The 20,251-nt window shown below is 40.5% G+C and overlaps 1 protein-coding gene across 1 annotated transcript; it reads left to right on the plus strand.

The window, feature by feature from the left end:
- Positions 1–7,375: 7,375 nt before the first annotated feature.
- On the plus strand, positions 7,376–20,198 carry LOC134795593 (palmitoyl-protein thioesterase 1-like). Its single transcript, XM_063767491.1, has 6 exons — positions 7,376–7,646; positions 7,821–8,058; positions 12,552–12,716; positions 16,947–17,072; positions 18,631–18,781; positions 20,040–20,198. The coding sequence occupies exons 1-6, from the start codon at positions 7,553–7,555 to the stop codon at positions 20,163–20,165; spliced, it is 900 nt and encodes a 299-aa protein (XP_063623561.1). The 5' UTR covers positions 7,376–7,552; the 3' UTR covers positions 20,166–20,198.
- The last annotated feature ends 53 nt before the right edge of the window (positions 20,199–20,251 follow it).

Raw genomic sequence — 20,251 nt, forward strand, 5'->3', positions numbered from 1 at the left:
GGCAGTTAAAGATACACGCCGCCGCGCTTCAGAAAAAAAAAATATCGGCTTTTTTATACGTATCCTCTCGAGTTTGGTGTCATTTCCTGATAAACCAAAGACGTAGCTTTCATTTTTGGTACAAACAATAGACCTTTTCATATAAATTTTACAAGATATATGAAAAATCCCACAGCACCAGCTAATATTTTTTGTTTCAACAGAAAATATTTTAAAATATATGTACAACATCGTATTAAAAAAATATATAGTTGAAAAGGGAACACCCAAATATTCCGAAATATGTTTTTCCGACTTTCATAACCTCGATTTTCATAATCACGATTTTTTATACGTCCGAAATATCGAAATCACGACTTTGGAAACCACGAAAGAAGAAAATCACGACTGCGCTATTTCCGAATACTTAAATCCGATTGTCATATGAACGAAAGCTTAAAGTTCCGATTTTTTAAAAATCCAATTTTTTTTTCCGAATTTGTCAATTCCGAGAAATCATTGACCGACCGGAAATAAAATAATTCGAAATTCAGAAATTCGATCTTTTGTAAACTCGAAATAATGAATGGAATGAAATATGTGATTTTCAAAAGGGAAGTAATTAAATGGTCAGCCATTTTTAAAATTGATCTGCAAAAAAAAATGCATTTAAATCATTTGGACATGCTAGAACTGCTACCTTTACAGAAACCAACTGCTACTAGAAAAGTGGGTTACGATAGAACTGCAACCTTCACAGAAGCCAACTGCTACTAGAAAAGTGGCTTAGGTTAGAACTGCGACCTTTACGGAAACCAACTGCTACTAGAAAAGTGGGTTAAGTTAGGTTAGAACTGCGACCTTCACAAAAACTAACTCCTACTAGAAAAATGGGTTAGGTTAGGTTAGGACTGCGACCTTCACAGAAACCAACTGCTACCAGAAAAGTGGGTTAGGTTAGGTTAGAACTGCGTCCTTTACAGAAACCAACTGCTACTAGAAAAGTGGGTTAGGTTAGGTTAGAACTGCGACCTTCACAGAAGCCAACTGCTACTAGAAAAGTAGTTTAGGTTAGAACTGCGATCTTTACAGAAACCAACTTCTACTAGAATAGTGGGTTAGGTGAGGTTAGAACTGCGACCTTCACAGAAACTAACTGCTACTATAAAAGTAGGTTAGGTTAGGTAAGAACTGCGACCTTTACAGAAACCAACTGCTACTAGAAAAGTGGGTTAGGTTAGGTTAGAACTGCTACCTTTACAGAAACCAACTGCTACTAGAAAAGTGGGTTACGATAGAACTGCAACCTTCACAGAAGCCAACTGCTACTAGAAAAGTGGCTTAGGTTAGAACTGCAACCTTTACGGAAACCAACTGCTACTAGAAAAGTGGGTTAAGTTAGGTTAGAACTGCGACCTTCACAGAAACCAACTCCTACTAGAAAAATGGGTTAGGTTAGGTAAGAACTGCGACCTTTACAGAAACCAACTGCTACTAGAAAAGTGGGTTAGGTTATGTTAGAACTGCGACCTTCACAGAAGCCAACTGCTACTAGAAAAGTGGCTTAAGTTAGAACTGCGACCTTTACGGAAACCAACTGCTACTAGAAAAGTGGGTTAAGTTAGGTTAGAACTGCGACCTCCACAGAAACCAACTCCTACTAGAAAAATGGGTTAGGTTAGGTTAGAACTGCGACCTTCACAGAAACCAACTGCTACCAGAAAAGTGGGTTAGGTTAGAACTGCGACCTTTACAGAAACCAACTGCTACTAAAAAAGTGGGTTAGGTTAGGTTAGAACTGTGACCTTCACAGAAGCCAACTGCTACTAGAAAAGTAAGTTAGGTTAGGTGAGAACTGCGACCTTTACAGAAACCAACTGCTACTAGAAAAGTGGGTTAGGTTAGAACTGCGACCTTCACAGAAACCAACTGCTACTAGAAACGTGGGTTAGGTTAGAACTGCGACCTTCACAGAAACCAACTGCTACTAGAAAAGTGGGTAGGTTAGGTTAGAACTGCGACCTTTACAGAAACCAACTGCTACTAGAAAAGTAGGTGTAGGTTAGGTTAGAACTGCAACCCTCCCTCCCCTAGAAACTTATTGCTTACAGAAAAGTAGGTATAGGTTAGGTTAGAACTGCGACCTCTACAGTAAATAACTGTTTTAAAAAAAGTAGGTTTAGGTTACGTTAGAACTGCTACCCCCCGTAGAAACGTAGGTACCTTTATTTATTAACAACAAATTCGGAATATCGTTATTCGGAATTTAAAAAATAGGAATCACGTCAAATCGGAATTCAAAATTTCGGAATTATTACAATTCGGAATTCGTGATATCAAAAATAGTAAATGTTAAATTCGGTGTTTCTCCCTATCGGAATTGTTATATTCGGAATTATGTGGTTCGGAATTTAAAAAATCGTCGGTTTTACTATTCGGAAATATAAAACTTCGACTTTGATGGGTCGAGCATTTAAAAATCGGAATAATAAAATTCGATATTTTAAAATTCGGCATAAAATATTTCGGAATTATGTAGTGTACCCAGTTGAAAAGCCCAATTAATGCAAATTTTAAAAATATGTACTTTCATACAATTTATTAGGGACATTTTGTAAAATAAATTAATATACCTACGCGCGCGGTAACGTGAACTGTGACTGAGTGTAAGCGGGCGGACGGTCTCGCGCTCGGGTGATACGATACGACGAATACTCTGCTGCATAACTACATAGTTATTTTATTTGTTTGATACTGTGCTGTGTGGTGTGATTGTTCGGATATTCAGTCAACTTTATATTGCAGGTAAGTCAAACTTCGGTATTACGAGTTTATATGTATTATAATGTATTTTACAGTACATATGGTCCTACTTTCCCGAACTAGTGCGGAAAAGAGCACTTTCCGTGCGTATGTCAAAATTTTAAAGGGCCATATGTACTGTAAAACGTTGTACGATACACGTGCGAATAGGTAATTATTAGCTGTAGCTGTACATATTTTATTTAAATCAAAATACCTACTTACCTGATTTTCATTTCAGATCCAGTCAGTGCACAACGTTAAACGACTGCAGGAGGGAGCTGTTCTCAAAAAAAGACCGACAGTAGAGAATATTCCGCCGACGGAAGCCAGTTTTCGGCAGCATCTCCTAAGAGCTGTTTACCAGCGTGTGCACGTATGGGGACAAGCGATGGTGGCAATTCAAAATCTTCCCAGTCCGGCGGATTGGGGATGGGACTTGGTGTCAAGTAATTGGATACCAAAGTGGACTACTGCACCAGTTGCTGCTACCGCTTGTCGTGAGCTAATTCGGTGCAAGTGCAAGTCACAGTGCGGTGTTAGATGCAACTGTCTGTGCGGCTCGTGAAACTGTCACTTGCGGCCTGCGAGCCTCTCTGGCTATGTAATATTGAGAAACGACAAAGTCTGATAAAGTCATAAATATTAACAAAGTGCGGCCCGCGTCAACTTACTCATCGTTAACTACGTTACTAAAACTACGCAAAAAAAGGTTGCCGACCGCTGCACTAGACGATTGGAAAAGTTACTAGGCACCGCCGCTTACCATCCCTGATTTTTTTTAGAAAGTAGTATAATAACTATATATAATAAACTATATATTTTTTTAAAGCTAGATAATTGTCCTATAAGGTACTATTTTTTGTTTTGTTCAAAATTCAGGATTTTCAAAGATAGTGACAGTTGAATAAAAAAAATAGCAATCCGGTTTTGTTATGTTCACAATATTTTCCTTTTTTTCTATTAAACTATACATTCAATGTTCCAAAAATGAATTCCTCATGCCCGATTTACAGAAAATGATACCACACTCGAGGTGTTACGTATATAGAAGCCGATATGATTTTTATTCTGAAGCGCGCCGGCGTGTAAGTTTGACTGCCCCCCCTGCCTACCTGCCAGGGGGTGGCGTTTGGCTACCGGGCTGTATTAGCTAAGCTTTACGTATATTACATCTGTGCCAAGTGAATTCATCCGATACCAAAATTTGCACCCTATGACACTACTTCCGTCACTAGTACGTACATATAGACAGGTAGGTATAACTCAACAATGCATAAAGAAAAAACGTACCAATTGAACGCCTACTATAATACTTAAGGCAAAACATACTCCCAGGATATCTGCGACGCTTAAAGGCCCCAGTACACAATGGGCCATCGCCGGCCACTCCAAGGGACGCAGCCATGCGGTAGAATGAGATAGCAATATCACTTGCTCTCTCTAACGCATAAATGCGTCCCTTGGAGTGGCCGGCGATGGCCCATTGTGTACTGGTGCCTTAAGAATCAATACTGTTGTCTAACATTTTTGACGTTTTTTACCTTTTAATGCAGTTAGGTTTGCACCTAAGTGCAGAAAAAAATAACGAATAGCATGCCATAATTGTCTAAATTTTAAATTATTTGTTACTCAGACAGAATCGATTCATAAGCGTCGTGCTATTTGTGAAACATTTTTCTCATTGAATCGCAATCACAACAAACATCTCAGCTACAACTAGGGTAGGTATTATTTTTAAACATCAGCAAATTATGTACTTCATCCGTTTCGTTTTGTACGGGTGGCGGACCGGTCAATGCAAAGAGTAGGTATAATCCATACTTAATATTATAAAGGCGAAAGTGTGTCTGTCTGTTACCTCTTCACGCTTAAACCGCTGAACCGATTTAGTTGAAATTTGGTATAGAGATAGTTTGAGTCCCGGGGAAGGACAAAGGATAGTTTTTATGTCGGAAATCATCCCTGAAGAGAGTGCAAAGGGGGGTGGAATTGAAAGAGTTAATGAATTGCCTAATAATTGAAGTAAGCAATGCGCGAATTGCATGATTGCTATTAGCATTATCCAGGCGCTATACCTAAGGTATGTTGGGGTAATACCGGACGGATTTGGGACTAATTGGGAGACCTCGCGAAATATTTTTTTTTCTCGAGCTCAGTACGTGTCAGCTTCTAGAAATATGGTGCAAATCGTTAAATAATAACCGAAGTTTAAGCCTGAATATTGGCAACCTTCAATGTTTAACGGTTTCAGTTTTATACGAGTGTAAAGATGAGACATATTTTTATTCGAGGGTAACGATGAATTTGTCATCCCGGGAGAACATCGGATGGCGAAAAAAAACCGGTTCTAATGCTCAGATAACAAGGTATCTAAAACAGTATATCCGATGTTTAACCTCCTCCAACGTATATGAATTTCAGCCACGAATAGCTGGAAACTTAAAAGTTCTCATCAAATGTTTAAAACTTTGCATTTTTGCATCCGATCTTGACCCATATACGAAAATTTGGTAAATCTGTGGCTCTCAAAGTGTGATATGTCAATAGAAACAATTTCCTAAGTAATACATTCATACATATATAGCTACGTACACTGCTAATATCTCTTCCTTTTGAATTACCGTCCTCGAATAAAAATAAAGGAACGAAATAATTACGATAAAAACAGAGTTCTTGCAGTCATAAAAAAACAAAGTTTGACAATCACTGCTGAATTTTAAATGGGTAAAGGTCGGATTGTTGCTATCCGATCTTTACCTGCAAGGGTAAAGATCGGAAATCGGTCTACAGCAGTCCTAGGTCTGTTTTGATTGGATTAATTTAAAGATAAACCTTCAAAACGAAATTGGACATCAACTGAATCACAAAAACAACCACAGTTTTATCACAATACTCGACATAAATTACAGGGCGAAGATCGGATGGCCAGAAAAATGACCAAAATTACCTTGCTCCCTTTAAAGGCGCGTAGAACATATCCGATATCACTGAGCGGCGGAGGGACACTGGTGTCCGAAGCGCAATGAAATAGCGTCTTGCACATTGTTGTCAAAATTAAGAAATAAAGCCTACTTTGGCGCAAATGAATTTCCTACGTTCTTCCCCCGCATCCGATATTACCCCAACATACCTTACTTTAGCTGCTGTCACTAATTCCACGCAGACGAAGTCGCGGGCAAAAGCTAGTAATAAATGTATGGTCATTTGGTGAACGGAACCGCTAGTACCGCTACGCCAGTCTGACAAGTGACAACTATCACATTTAAACTAGGGTAGGTATCGTTCCTAAAGAATTAGTAGGTATTTTTACTTTAGCTTAAGCGTGCCAGAAAAAAAAATACTAGAGCAAGACACAGACAGTATGATTCTCTCTGTCTATGTCCCTGACCAAACTATAGTCTGGCAAACACAACTTGTCAGTAAGTAAGAACTAAGAAAACTATATTTATCCCCATAGACTAGGCAATCCTCTAGACGGAGTTTAGAGCAATTATTTCATGAAACCGATGCTGCCAAAAATACGGGGGTGCGGGGGACGAGGTCCTGTGCCGTGATTGGAACGTTCAAAGACACGGACGTCACACAAAGACACTTTCGACTCGAAAATGGAGTAAAACTACCGTATTTGTGGCAGAGGGGGTAGAGCTACTATGCTCAGTCTGGAGGATGTCTTGTCTGTGTTTATCCCTTTCCATTGAGTGCTAGTACTAGCGTAAGACAAAGACAGTATGATTGAAATGAGACAGTCCCTAGTCATACTATAAATAAAATTTATAAAAGCCACGTAAACTTATTAACTTTACGACTCATAATTATTATATAGTTCTTTGTGTTTTTATTTACTGACAAATATGGTTTATAATACCAGACTATATTTACTTTTTAGCAAAACATACTTCACATAATTGAAGAAAACATTATCATTCGTTTTGGAATTGATCCTCAAACACATATTATTAATATGTAGCTAGCTGTCCTCAAAACGTGCGCGCGCATTAGGCCCCATTCGCACGACAGCTTAAAAAGCGTTGCGTTAAAACCCGACGTTGGCGCTTTTTTACCGTTTCCAATATTTGTGTTCATATGAACGCTTAAAAATCACTTGTGAGTCGTACTGCCACGTACGCATCTCAGCAAAGCCATACTTTATTTGCTATTACGACGTATTATTTGAATATAGCTTGAATATTTCAGGAATTTGTAAGCATAAGTTGACATTTTTAAGGTGAAACTAATAATAATCTTGACGATTGACACCAAAAATTGACACTTGACAGCCAACTGACAGCAGCGCCGGCGCTTTTTCAACGCTTGTGAGAACAGATACACGGATTTCCGTATGGTCTATTCAATTTGACGCCAACGCTCAACGCCGAAAATCGAACAGTGCTCGATAAAAAAGCGCCGCGCTTAAAAACCGCCTTCGTGTGAATACATACATGGTTATCCATTTGTGTCATTCAAACGCTTTTTTAACGCGCGTTGAAAAAGCTGCCGTCCGAACGGGGCCTTAGAGCATAATTCAATTTTGACATGTTTCTGACCGACGATGACAGTTCTTTGTTATTGAATTGAATATTATTCATTTCAATATTACATTTGTGGCGTTCGGTCTTATTATCTTACGGGATGTAATAAGAACACGGTTAATTTAAGATAAAATCCGTGATCAATAATATATTCGATCACTTTGAGTGCATAGTTTGAGTTCAAAAGCGGTTTTAATAATTAATTTTGTTTATATTGGTGTCACTATCTCTCATAAACAATGAAATTGTTGGTGCCGTTAATTAGTTTAATTCACGCTATAATCGTCGGGGCCGGTCAAACACCGACACCAATTGTACTATGGCATGGAATGGGTATGATAAGATATATTTGAGTATCCTTTTATTTGATTTTTAATTGAATTATTATCAAATCTGCGAAAGCTGCAAAAGACTAGACTGCATAGTTATTTTCATGTGATATATTTGAAACAACACATAAAAATATTATGAAAACAAACTTCTAACTATGTATTTCCTTACTTTCAGGAGACACCTGCTGTGCATTCTACAGTCTGGGTGGCTTCAAAACATTTCTAGAAAAACAAATACCAAATGTGTATGTCACATCCCTACGGTTTGGGAACAGCACTATTGAGGACCGGGAGAGTGGTTTCTTCATGAACCCTAATGACCAAATAGACTATGCTTGCAAAGTATTAGCGGCGGACCCTAGTTTGCAAAAGGGTTTTAATGTGATCGGCTTTTCACAGGGATGCCAGTTTCTGTAAGTATTTATTCTAGTTTCGCATTTCTTATTCTGGTTTTTTCCTCATGACTGAGTTATATAGTATTTTGATTGTAAGATTGGCCTCCATCAGCTTCAGGCCATTGCTAATCTCAGGACTGGCAAATTTTAGAGGATCGGTTCATTTATTGGGCCTTGTGATTGGAAGGTAGATATTTGCTGAGAGGGTCGAATGGATGTACCCGAGTTTGAAGTTAAGTGACACATATAACTATTACATATTTAGTAAAATAGTTCAATCTTTGCTAAGGGCCATGTATAGAACTACATCAGTCCTAGTACTTGCAACTTTCAATCTGATTCAAATTATAGCTTGAATTGATATATCTTTATCTTTATACTTTATTTAGTGCTTCCTAAATAGTACATAATATATAAGCTCTTTGGTTAGTAAAATTGTTTTGAGAAAACTGCATACATCTGCTAAGAAATTAACTCGCACTGTGCCAGCCAAATTAAATAGCCAGGCTAACTTAACCTAGCCTAGTAATGGGTCATACATGAATTAATGATGACTAAAATCGTGGTTGTGTAACATCCGAAAATGGACCGGGATTAAAAGGTATTGTCTTGGGTCGTCCCATTCGTTTTTCGTCAAGTTCTTAAATTAGTCCTATTCTGCTTTCGTCACTCATTCTACATTCGTCACAATCGTCGGTGGCTTTCAATGTAGAATGAGTGACGAAAGCAGAATAGGACTAATTTAAGAACTTGACGAAAAACGAATGGGATGACCCAAGATGATACCAATTAAAATGGTGGCCGATCTCTTTCGCCCCACCAAGGACAAACAAAAATATGCGGACCTAACTGCTAACCTTCACTAAAGTTGGAGAGGCACCTGAAGAAGAAGCATTCTTCCAGTCATCATTATGACTGGCCATAGATATTGAGCATAAAATTGTATGTGTAGCATCCTATACTTTCTCAAAATATTTTACATGGAGAATTGGAGAGTGATATTGTAACTTACCTGTATATTATGTTTAAATAACATAAAAGTAGATGTACAATAAACTTTCTATTGTCATGACAGTACTTATTCTTAGCTATCTTTAAAGGAAAGCCTTGCTTGAGTACTCACAGAAAATTATCAGATCTGTCATTGTTATATGTTATAGATCTACATCTTTACTTGTTTGTTACTACATATAATAATATACCTATTGTACTTTTAATTGGTTGGAAATCTTATGTTGAAATGGAAGTAATTTACACTTTCTTTTCTCAAACATGAAAATACCTGTGCTTCAATAGGTCTATAAATTACTATGTTCGCTAAGGTTGAACTGTATGAAGCTGCAGCTACATATAAATTATTATTAAATTAAGAGGTAAACTCTATTTGCCTTCCATTTATCTGTTATGTACAAGTATGTCCGCTCTTTGACCTTTATGATATGACACATTACTACATTAAGTAGGTACATACATATGTAACATAGTATAAGTATTCATACTGGTTACCTTCTCAAGCAAAATGTAAAATATATTAATAGGCTTTATAGAACAACGAAGTAAAGATAGTATTAGTTATTTAAAAGGGTTTTCACTCTAAATTAATAGCAAAGATAATTTGAAATAGAGGTGGATTGTCAAAATAAATTATGTAGCCACAGTCAATTTACTGCCAGCTTTCGACAGAAGATTAAAACTGTTAAAACGCCATTTGCCACGATAAGACTGAGTATCTCCACATGCGACGTTATAAAACCGGTCGAGGCAAACCTGCAGATCTACATGTCGGAGATACTGTGTTCAAACGGGTGGCCAAATTCAAATACCTAGGCTGTACAATCAACGACAACAATACCCGTGACGAAGAAATCGACATTCGCATTCAAAATGCCTTGCGATGCGGCGCAGCTCTGCATAAAGTCTTGGTGTCCAGGCTTCTCAGCAGGAAAACTAAGATCCGAATTTACAAGACCGTAATACGACCTATTTTTACATACGGATGTGAAGCCTGGACATTAACTCTCAAGGAGGAAAGTAAGCTGTTGGTGGCCGAAAGGAAGATTCTCCGCAAAATCCTCGGCCCAACGCAGAGACCCGATGGCAGTTGGAGAATCCGAAAAAACGCCGAAGTTGAAGAACTAGCTGCTGAACCAAACATAATTGGTGTGACAAAGGCACAAAGGCTTCGGTGGCTCGGCCATCTTGAGCGAATGGAAGGTGATCGGGCGGTGAAAAGAGCGTTTGAGGGAAAACCGATAGGACGCCGCCCGGTCGGCCGACCTAGGTATCGATGGGCTGATGTGGTGGACGCTGATCTGCGCGAGCTACGGATTGAGAACTGGCGAGAAACCGATATGTGTTACATTGTTAAATATTTAAATTAACGCCATCTACTCGACACTAGGCCAAAGGTATGGTGCAATCTTTACGAGCGATGGCGCCATAATCTTATGGCCTACTGTCGAGTAGATGACGTTCATCTAAATATAAACAAATTAACACATATCTGTGATAGAATAAGGATGAAAGTCAAATGGCGTTCTAACAGTTTTAATCTTCAGTTGAAAGCTCATGGCCGAAGATTGAGAGGCCTGCAGAGCAGTGGTAGGAAGAATAACCCATAGGAGTGACGTCCCTCAGACATGAGGTCACAACCACGAAGAAGAAGAAGAAGAAACTTTAATATATTTGATGTTTCTAGATGTATAATATGTAAATAAAAGTCGCTTTTAGAACTTTGCCTAATAGGCAATTTATCTCTTTGTCTCAATCAAATAGGTCAGAACTGAACGCAACAATAGACCGGGGCACAGTATAAGAACAGTAGTGAATCTTCATAGAAATGTGCCGCTACCGGCTTGAATGTGTGCGTGCGCGCCGGGCGCCGTGTACGCACGCGCTGCCACGCACACATTAGCATAATATACGGGGGAATACGGTGGCGGCAGTGTGGGCCGTACCGCGACTGTGATCGCGCTTTCGAGTACGCTACCCGCCCGCTCGCATTTGTCTGCTCTGACGGTACGCCTTAATTTTTTTGATCATGACTATGAACAGAGGCAATAGTATAAGTAAGGTACTAGATTGAAAAGCTTGATTATATCACTATTGTATACAATACTTTTTCTACGAATCAACAAAAATAATACTTTAAACTAGTAGAATCATACAAACAAACCAAACCAAAAGTATACACTGTATACAGCTAAGATACGGGAGCAGCCGCGATACCTTCATAATACTGGTACGCGCCCCGGCCGCCGCGTTGGTTGGTCAATGACACCTTCTCGTAACTCATGAGGCCCTGGTACTTGCTCCGCGCTAAATTCAATTTTTAGACAGTTGTTTTCCCGATTTTGGCCACCGTAGCCTATGGAGACTAACAAGCAACACTAAGTGGTTTTCGTAGTCTATGGATGTTGTTATATTAAGGGTGTCACATGCGCGTTTCTGATTTATTACCCAATTGTTTCTACTATACAACCTAAAATTAATAATTAATTTGAGCTATGGTTTTGTTTCGCCCTCTTGACCGCGGCGAGCTGTAATTGGTCATTTTCATTATAGTTGACTAAACTGTATCGAAATGAATATTATAGTTGAGTTGGGAGCCCGTACATTAAAAATACCCATTTGCAGTTTGGTATAAGAAATCTTAATTCAAAAATTACAGTCGTACAGTAGAAAAAAAATATAGTGTCTCAATAACGACTCCTCAAACCCGGACTTGTCATTCTTCATAATACCTACTTGCCCATGCTTCCCTAAAACCTTTTTACTAAATTTATACGTAAGGATGAGAATTTACTTTACTTTAACCGCTAACAATAAAGCGTTCCGAACATGCAAAAACCGGAGGATTTTTTTCTGTATCGAATTTATAATTTTTTTAATAACTGCCATTTCCTAATGTTAATATTTAAAAAGCGTTTTATTTATACTTCATTTATGAATTGATAGAACATTTCATTATATTATAATAAATAGAAACGTAGTGCTACTCATAATATGCAAATAATATTTAACTAAAAATAAAAGTGACAACCCTAAGCGCCAACGCAAGAGTAGGCAAATAACTTGCCGAGCGGCCTTAGATTCACTACTGTTCTTAGTGTACTGTGACCGGGGTTTGAGATTTTCCTACACTTCGTGGTGTGTATATATATATATATATACTCGTACAAAGATCTACGCCTTTTCCTGTGTTCGAAAAGTGATTTTCTACAGTAATTCTTAGCCGTGCAAGTGTACGACCTCAGTGTCGAGCGTCCAAACGGTTCATTTGGCGGCTGCATTGGTACCATGTCTAAAAAATTCGCAGTGTCGCTATATAGAGTTTTGATAACTATCATTTCTTTAGTGACACTCAATAAATCGATTGACGTAAGAATCATTAAAAACGGTCCAAGCGTTTGATCTCTTAGAGTGCCACAAAGAAAACATACATATGTAGATTGATAAACACATAAACATCTTTTTCGCAGTCGAGTAACTCAAAAAATTACCGGTTTTAGGCGAGGCATGATCCAGCGTTGTGGCCACAAGTTACCTCCAATCAAGAGCTTCATTTCTCTCGGCGGGCAGCACCAGGGCGTGTACGGCCTCCCGCACTGCATGGCGGTGTCCCACAAGACCTGCGACTTCATACGGGAGCTGCTCAACTATGCGGCTTATCAGAGGTAACTTTCGTATTTCGAACTTTCCCGGTCACAAGTTACCTCCAACCACGAACTTCAATTCCCTCGGCGGGCAGCACCAGGGCGCGTACGGGCTCCCGCACTGCATGGCGGTGTCCCACAAGACCTGCGACTACATACGGGAGCTGCTCAACTATGCGGCTTATCAGAGGTAACTTTCGTACTTCGAACTTTCCCGGTTACAAAGCTACCTCGAATCAAGAGCTTTATTTCCCTCGGTGGGCAGCACCAGGGCGTGTACGGGCTCCCGCCCTGCATGGCGGTGTCCCACAAGACCTGCGAATTCATACGGGAGCTGCTCAACTATGCGGTTTATCAGAGGTAACTTTCGTACTTCGAACTTTCCCGGTTACAAAGCTACCTCCAATCAAGAGCTTCATTTCCCTCGGCGGGCAGCACCAGGGCGCGTACGGGCTCCCGCACTGCATGGCGGTGTCCCACAAGACTTGCGACTTCATACGGGAGCTGCTCAACTATGCGGCTTATCAGAGGTAACTTTTGTATTTAGAATTTTCCCGATCACAAGTTACCTCCAATCAAGAGCTTCATTTCCCTCGGCGGACAGCACCAGGGCGTGTACGGGCTCTCGCACTGCATGGCGGTGTCCCACAAGACCTGCGACTTCATACGGGAGCTGCTCAACTATGCGGCTTATCAGAGGTAACTTTCGTACTTCGAACTTTCCCGGTTACAAAGCTACCTCCAATCAAGAGCTTCATTTCCCTCGGTGGGCAGCACCAGGGCATGTACGGGCTCCCGCACTGCATGGCGGTGTCCCACAAGACCTGCGACTTCATACGGGAGCTGCTCAACTATGCGGCTTATCAGAGGTAACTTTCGTATTTAGAATTTTCCCTGTCACAAGTTACCTCCAATCAATAGCTTCATTTCCCTCGGCGGACAGCACCAGGGCGTGTACGGCCTTGCGCACTGCATGGCGGTGTCCCACAAGACCTGCGACTTCATACGGGAGCTGCTCAACTATGCGGCTTATCAGAGGTAACTTTCGTATTTAGAATTTTCCCGATCACAAGTTACCTCCAATCAAGAGCTTCATTTCCCTCGGCGGACAGCACCAGGGCGTGTACGGGCTCCCGCACTGCATGGCGGTGTCCCACAAGACATGCGACTACATACGGGAGCTGCTCAACTACGCGGCTTATCAAAGGTAACTTTCGTATTTAGGATTTTCCCTATCACAAGCTACCTTCTATCAAGAGCTTCATTTCCCTCGGCGAGCAGCACCAGGGCGTCTATGGCCTCCCCCGGTGCATGGCGGTATCCCACAAGAGTCACAAGACATGTGACTACATACGGGAGCTGCTCAACTATGCGGCTTATCAGAGGTAACTTTCGTCATAGAGAAATAGAGTGCTCACTTCATAGACCTGGTAGCCCGAAAGCTAGACATAGTGAAGGCATGACGACTAGAGGACCGACGGAGGAGAGGGCGGGAAGCGTGAATACCAAGTTTTACAACGGGCGCCCTAATCACGCCCGCCTTCAGTCCCTTTAGTCGTCATGCCTTAATTATGTCTAGCATTCGGGCTAATAAAATAACCAGTTGTATGGAGTGAGCACTCGCTGACTTATTTCTCTATTGTTTCGTATTTCGAATGGTTCCTAAAATTGTTCTGGGATATTTTTTTGCAAATTAAATCCAGGAATTTACGCAGGCACTAAGCGTCCATCTTACGAGTACCTTACCTTATGGTGGTATTTCATCTGTCCAATTTCTTTGTACAATTCTCAGGGCGTCTCACTCTCTCATAAAAGCAAAATGTGAGACGCAATACACATTGGACAAAGAAATTGAATATTAGGTGGAATAAGTACCACCTTTACCAACTTATTGGGATGACCTTCTAACTAATTGGGATTAATACCCTGATATGTTTTTCTTTATTGAAATGCGACTGACTTTCCAAATCAGAAGAATAGCTTATAGGCCTTAACGGGATTTGCTCGGTTTTTTAACTAAAGTCCGATGAAGTGACACTTATTGCGTAAATAAGTGTCGAGTACTCAATTAGGAAAATACTTTGAGCGAGCCCCGACTCAGAATCATGACTCAAAAACAATTTTCGTAATAAATTAAACATCGTCACCGGCAGTCATATTTTGCTTCACGCAAATGTACAAGTTCGTAAATGGATTGTGTCATAATTTTTGCAATTGAGTGTAGAGTGTACATTAGAGATTAGAGGCATAGTTCACATTTTATGATGTTATTTATCACCAATACGAATCTAATTAATTGTCACGGACTTAACATTCCCGTCACGCAAATGCCACCCAATATGGATAGTACGTATGGAAGTATATGATGGGATTGTTATTGATTCTTTAGTGTACGTCGATTGACCTTGGGTGACCTTCGTAGCCAAGTACCTACTCTATTATTAATTGTCTTATCCATTGTGAATTACAGTTTGCCCGTTACTTGACGATAGGCATAAGGTAGTGTTTATATGTAGGTGCCTACCTACAATCTACATATATATACTCGTACTAAGGGTTCATTTAGGTGCGAGAAGTCGCATGCGAGTTTCATTGCATTGCGGTTTTTGATCGGTCGGTTGAATTGGACGTAACAAACAGTCCGTAATGTATCTAAAATCGCATGCGAGTTCGCGCGTCGTCTAAATCAGCCCTGACTATTGGTCTCGCCTTATCGATCTTGCTCGACATTGCCTACGTTGCCAAACATTGCCTTGGCATATCTACCATCTTCCTATACAGTGTGGAAAGATAAGTCGGACCCTGGAGGGAAACTACCTTAAATCCTTAAGCTGGCTCATTTTACTTAAAGGAGACATTCCTTTGTTTTTAAAAATAAACAATACTGCATTTAAAGATATTTCTTTTTTTCTTCAATTTGGCTTGTCTAAAAAAATCTTGATTTGTAAATATTAGATTTTATGGATATTTTATACGACAGACGAGTGTAAGACCTAATGTTTCTTGGAGAAATGTTATCATTAACATTAACTGTATCGACTAGTAGAATAAAATTGCGAGTGTTTATTTTTTAGAATTTTTAGTCGGTTCGAGTCCCGGGTGAGGCAAGCGAGTTTTAGAAAATCTTTGAATGCAGTTTTGTTTCTTTTTAAAAATAAAGGAATGTCTCGTTTAAGTAAAATGAGCCAGCTTAAGGATTTAAGGTAGTTTCCCTCCAGGGCCCGACTTATGTTTCCACACTGTATAGGCAGACACACGTAGAGTATCACTGCTGTTGATGTTGATATCACTGAAAGTCTAGAGGAGGGGAGGTGGGAGGTGAGGCATACATTGCATGTAATATTTGATCTCCAGGGGGAATTTTGCTCCCCCTGGCGGCGCCCTACCTAGCCTGAACATGTGCAGAGGTATGTACCTACAGTCAACTGTAAAAATATGGGTGCACAAATCATCTCAAAAATATATCCCATAGCTCTTATGTCAGCGAATTAAGAACTATGGGACATATTTTTGAATAAGTTGGCTACACCCATATTTTTACAGTACATTACGGTACATCAAGGACGCAAGCTTAGGTAAGCGTTCTGTATGTCAAATTTCAAAATAGCTTCTGAAGTTTAGCCGTGAAAACTTTCGAAACATAGTCAGTTTTCGCATTTGTATTTAGATATTCAGTGATAAATGATAAATATCGAAACGCGAATATTTACTTATGGTACATTTATGTTGTTAGGTAGCAGTCAGTTACACCTAGACGATGTTTATATTAGACGCCAGTATTTGCACTCTATTTTTATACTCGATCACGATCAGCACACAGACCTTGACAGTTTCTTAGCTAAATACTCATACATTTATGTGCAGTTACATTATTTATTTTATATTTGGAAACTTAAACATTACATTGTCACGCCAATAAGGGTGGTATTCCACCTGTCCAATGTCCAATGTCATTGCGTCTCACTCTCTCATTAATCAAAATGTGACGCGTTACCCTTAACAACTCATTGTACCATATTTTAAGCAAATAAAGAATATTTTATTATTTTTATTATTATTATTAATACACATTGGACAAATATATTGGACAAATATATGGAATACTCTAAGCTGATGCCCTACTGTACACGCGCGCTACTGCGTTGAAAGGTCCGCCACCTTGTGGCCTAAAACTGAAACTGGATATTCACACTTCGCGTTTTAAACAGGGGGCTCCTATTTTTATCTTGCATTATCTTAACCTACTTTCAGTTGGCTCCAGTCATCGCTGGTCCAGGCTACGTACTGGCATGATCCGCTCAACGAGGAAGAATACAAGAAGAAGAGCATTTACCTCGCTGATATCAACAACGAGTTGACGATCAACGAGACTTACAGGTAAAAAACCTTATAATCATGAATAAGCCTATATACGTCCCACTGCTGGGCTCAGGCCTCCTCTCATGCGCGAGAGGGCTTGGGCTATAATCCCCACGCTAGCCCAATGCGGACTGGGGCCTTCACAAACACCTTTGAATTTCTTCGCAGATGTATGCAGGTTTCCTCACGATGTTTTCCTTCACCGAAAAGCTAGTGGTAAATACTTATCAAATGATATTTCGTAGATAAGTTCCGAAAAACTCATTGGTACGAGCCAGGATTTGAACCCGCGACCTCCGGATCGAAAGTCGGACGTCATATCCACTCGGCCACCACCACTTTTCAAAACTTTATTTAGCTGGCGAAATTAGATTTAGGGGGGAGGGGGGTCTAACCAAGTGACGATCGTTTCTAGAAAATGCCTATCGACATTGCAATATTGTGTTACACATGACTCTATTTGGAAAAGTACCTATTGGAGGGTAGCAGCATGGTCTAATAAAACATGGTCTTCTATTCCCAGAGTGACACGGGCCTACGTCACAATAACATTGCCACTTTATTTCAACATAACATGTTACATGGGTACATTATACCTATGGTTAATAAGTTAAAATATTTCTTTATAAGTTTATAATTTTCATTTATATGTATTTTAACTTAAATTTTACAATAACACGTCATTTTTAATTATTCGTTAGCATTATCTTCCGATTCACGAAAGAAATTTCAGACGTTCGGGTAATTCTGTTTACATTACTGGCAACACAGGATAGCGCTGTCACATTTGACAATTTGGATCTAGATAACTTCATGCCCTGACCGTCATCCTTGTCGAACGCGTGTTAATTGTTATTTCCTTCTCGCTCAGTGTCAGCAGTCGCAGTGTTTTCCAAACTTTTCACGTCGTAAGCTTGGTAATTAATGTGTAACTGTGAATTAGTTTTTCAAACGTTTGACATGTATAGATAAATAAAGTTTAATTTAATACATTAGATTTGTTTTATTTTACTATGTTTCTACATGAATAACTTAAAATTAATGCCGTTAAAATCATTTTCACCGTTGGTTAAAATTCTCCCACATTTCAAAGTTTGAGAACCTGTAAACAGCATGATGACGTAGGCCCGTGTCAGTTAGGTCATACGCGAATCTCGGAATAGAGTACCAGGCGGAGTATATTATTATACCATGGGTAGCAGATACTTTTGATTGGCACGTTGTATGCTGACTGTACAGACAAAGGGACAGGTGACACTAAATAAAAGTTTGTATTAAATTAATCATCATTCTCTTGCCCTTGTCCCATTCACTTGGGTTCGGCGCAGCATGTCTTTCTCTTCCACACCTCTCTGTCGCTCGTCATTTCATCATTCACTTGCGTTCGTTTCATATCATCTCTCACACAGTCCATCCACCTTTTCCTCGGTTTTCCTTTCCTTGTACTTCCCTCCACATTCATTCGTAATACCTTTCTCGTCACATGACTTTCATCGCTCCGCATCACATGCCCGTACCACGCTTGTAATAAATTAATATTATTTCGATATGTGACTGATAATGTATGTATCTACAGATCAAACTTGAAGAAGTTGGAACACTTCGTGATGGTGAAGTTCGACAGCGACAGTATGGTGCAGCCGCGAGAATCAGAATGGTTCGGCTTCTACACCCCGGGACAAGGCTCGCAGCTGCAGACGCTACAACAGTCCAGGATCTATACAGAGGTAGGGAAGTATGCACAGGGAAGAAGCTGGAACACTTCGTAATGGTGAAGTTCGACAGCGACAGTATGGTGCAGCCGCGAGAATCCGAATGGTTCGGCTTCTACACCCCGGGACAAGGCTCGCAGCTGCAGACGCTACAACAGTCCAGGATCTATACTGAGGTAGGGAAGTATGCTCAGGGAAGAAGCTAGAACACTTCGTGATGGTGAAGTTCGACAGCGACAGTATGGTGCAGCCGCGAGAATCAGAATGGTTCGGGTTCTACACCCCGGGACAAGGCTCGCAGCTGCAGACGCTACAACAGTCCAGGATCTATACCGAGGTAGGGAAGTATGCTCAGGGAACAAGCTGGAACACTTCGTAATGGTGAAGTTCGACAGCGACAGTACGGTGCAGCCGCGAGAATCAGAATGGTTCGGCTTCTACACCCCGGGACAAGGCTCGCAGCTGCAGACTCTACAACAGTCAGGATCTATACCGAGGTAGGGAAGTATGCTCAGGGAAGAAGCTGGAACACTTCGTGATGGTGAAGTTCTACAGCGACAGTATGGTGCAGCCGCGAGAATCAGAATGGTTCGGCTTCTACACCCCGGGACAAGGCTCGCAGCTGTAGACGCTACAACAGTCAGGATCTATACCGAGGTAGGGAAGAAGCTGGAACACTTCGTGATGGTGAAGTTCTACATCGACAGTATGGTGCAGCCGCGAGAATCAGAATGGTTCGGCTTCTACATCCCGGGACAAGGCTCGCAGCTGCAGACGCTACAACTGTCCAGGATCTATACCGAGGTAGGGAAGTATGCTCAGGGAAACAGCTGGAAGACTTCGTGATGGTGAAGTTCTACAGCGACAGTATGGTGCAGCCGCGAGAATCAGAATGGTTCGGCTTCTACACCCCGGGACAAGGCTCGCAGCTGCAGACGCTACAACAGTCCAAAATCTATACTGAGGTAAGAAATAATCTAGATTGTCGATTAAACATGACGGTAGGACACCTGATACGGCATGACAACTTCTTCCTAAACATCCCGGAAGGCAAGATCGAAAATACAAGAGAAGTAGGGAAACTTAGAATTACTTATCCAATTAAAAAATAATGTGTCACAAGACTGGCACAAGAAATGATTGGCGATTACTCCACCGACAAGAGCAAGGCTAAGTTATGATGATGATGATTATAGTGCAAAATACATACAACAACACTACACTTTGTTACATACACTATACTTTGTTTGATACATCGTCATTGATATTTCAGGACCGCCTCGGCCTGCAGGCAATGGACCGCGCCGGCAAGCTCGCATTCCTGTCCCAACCCGGCGACCATCTTCATTTCGACGAGGCGTGGTTCATCGATAACATCATTAACAAATACCTTGTTTAGTTAATTATGTTTAAGAATATATTTTATTTAACCCTTTCAACACCGCGCCTTGAACCATTTCGGAAAGCACGAAGGTTGATATTGGG

The sequence above is a fragment of the Cydia splendana genome, chromosome 12 (genome assembly GCF_910591565.1).
Source record: "Cydia splendana chromosome 12, ilCydSple1.2, whole genome shotgun sequence".
Taxonomy (NCBI): domain Eukaryota; kingdom Metazoa; phylum Arthropoda; class Insecta; order Lepidoptera; family Tortricidae; genus Cydia; species Cydia splendana.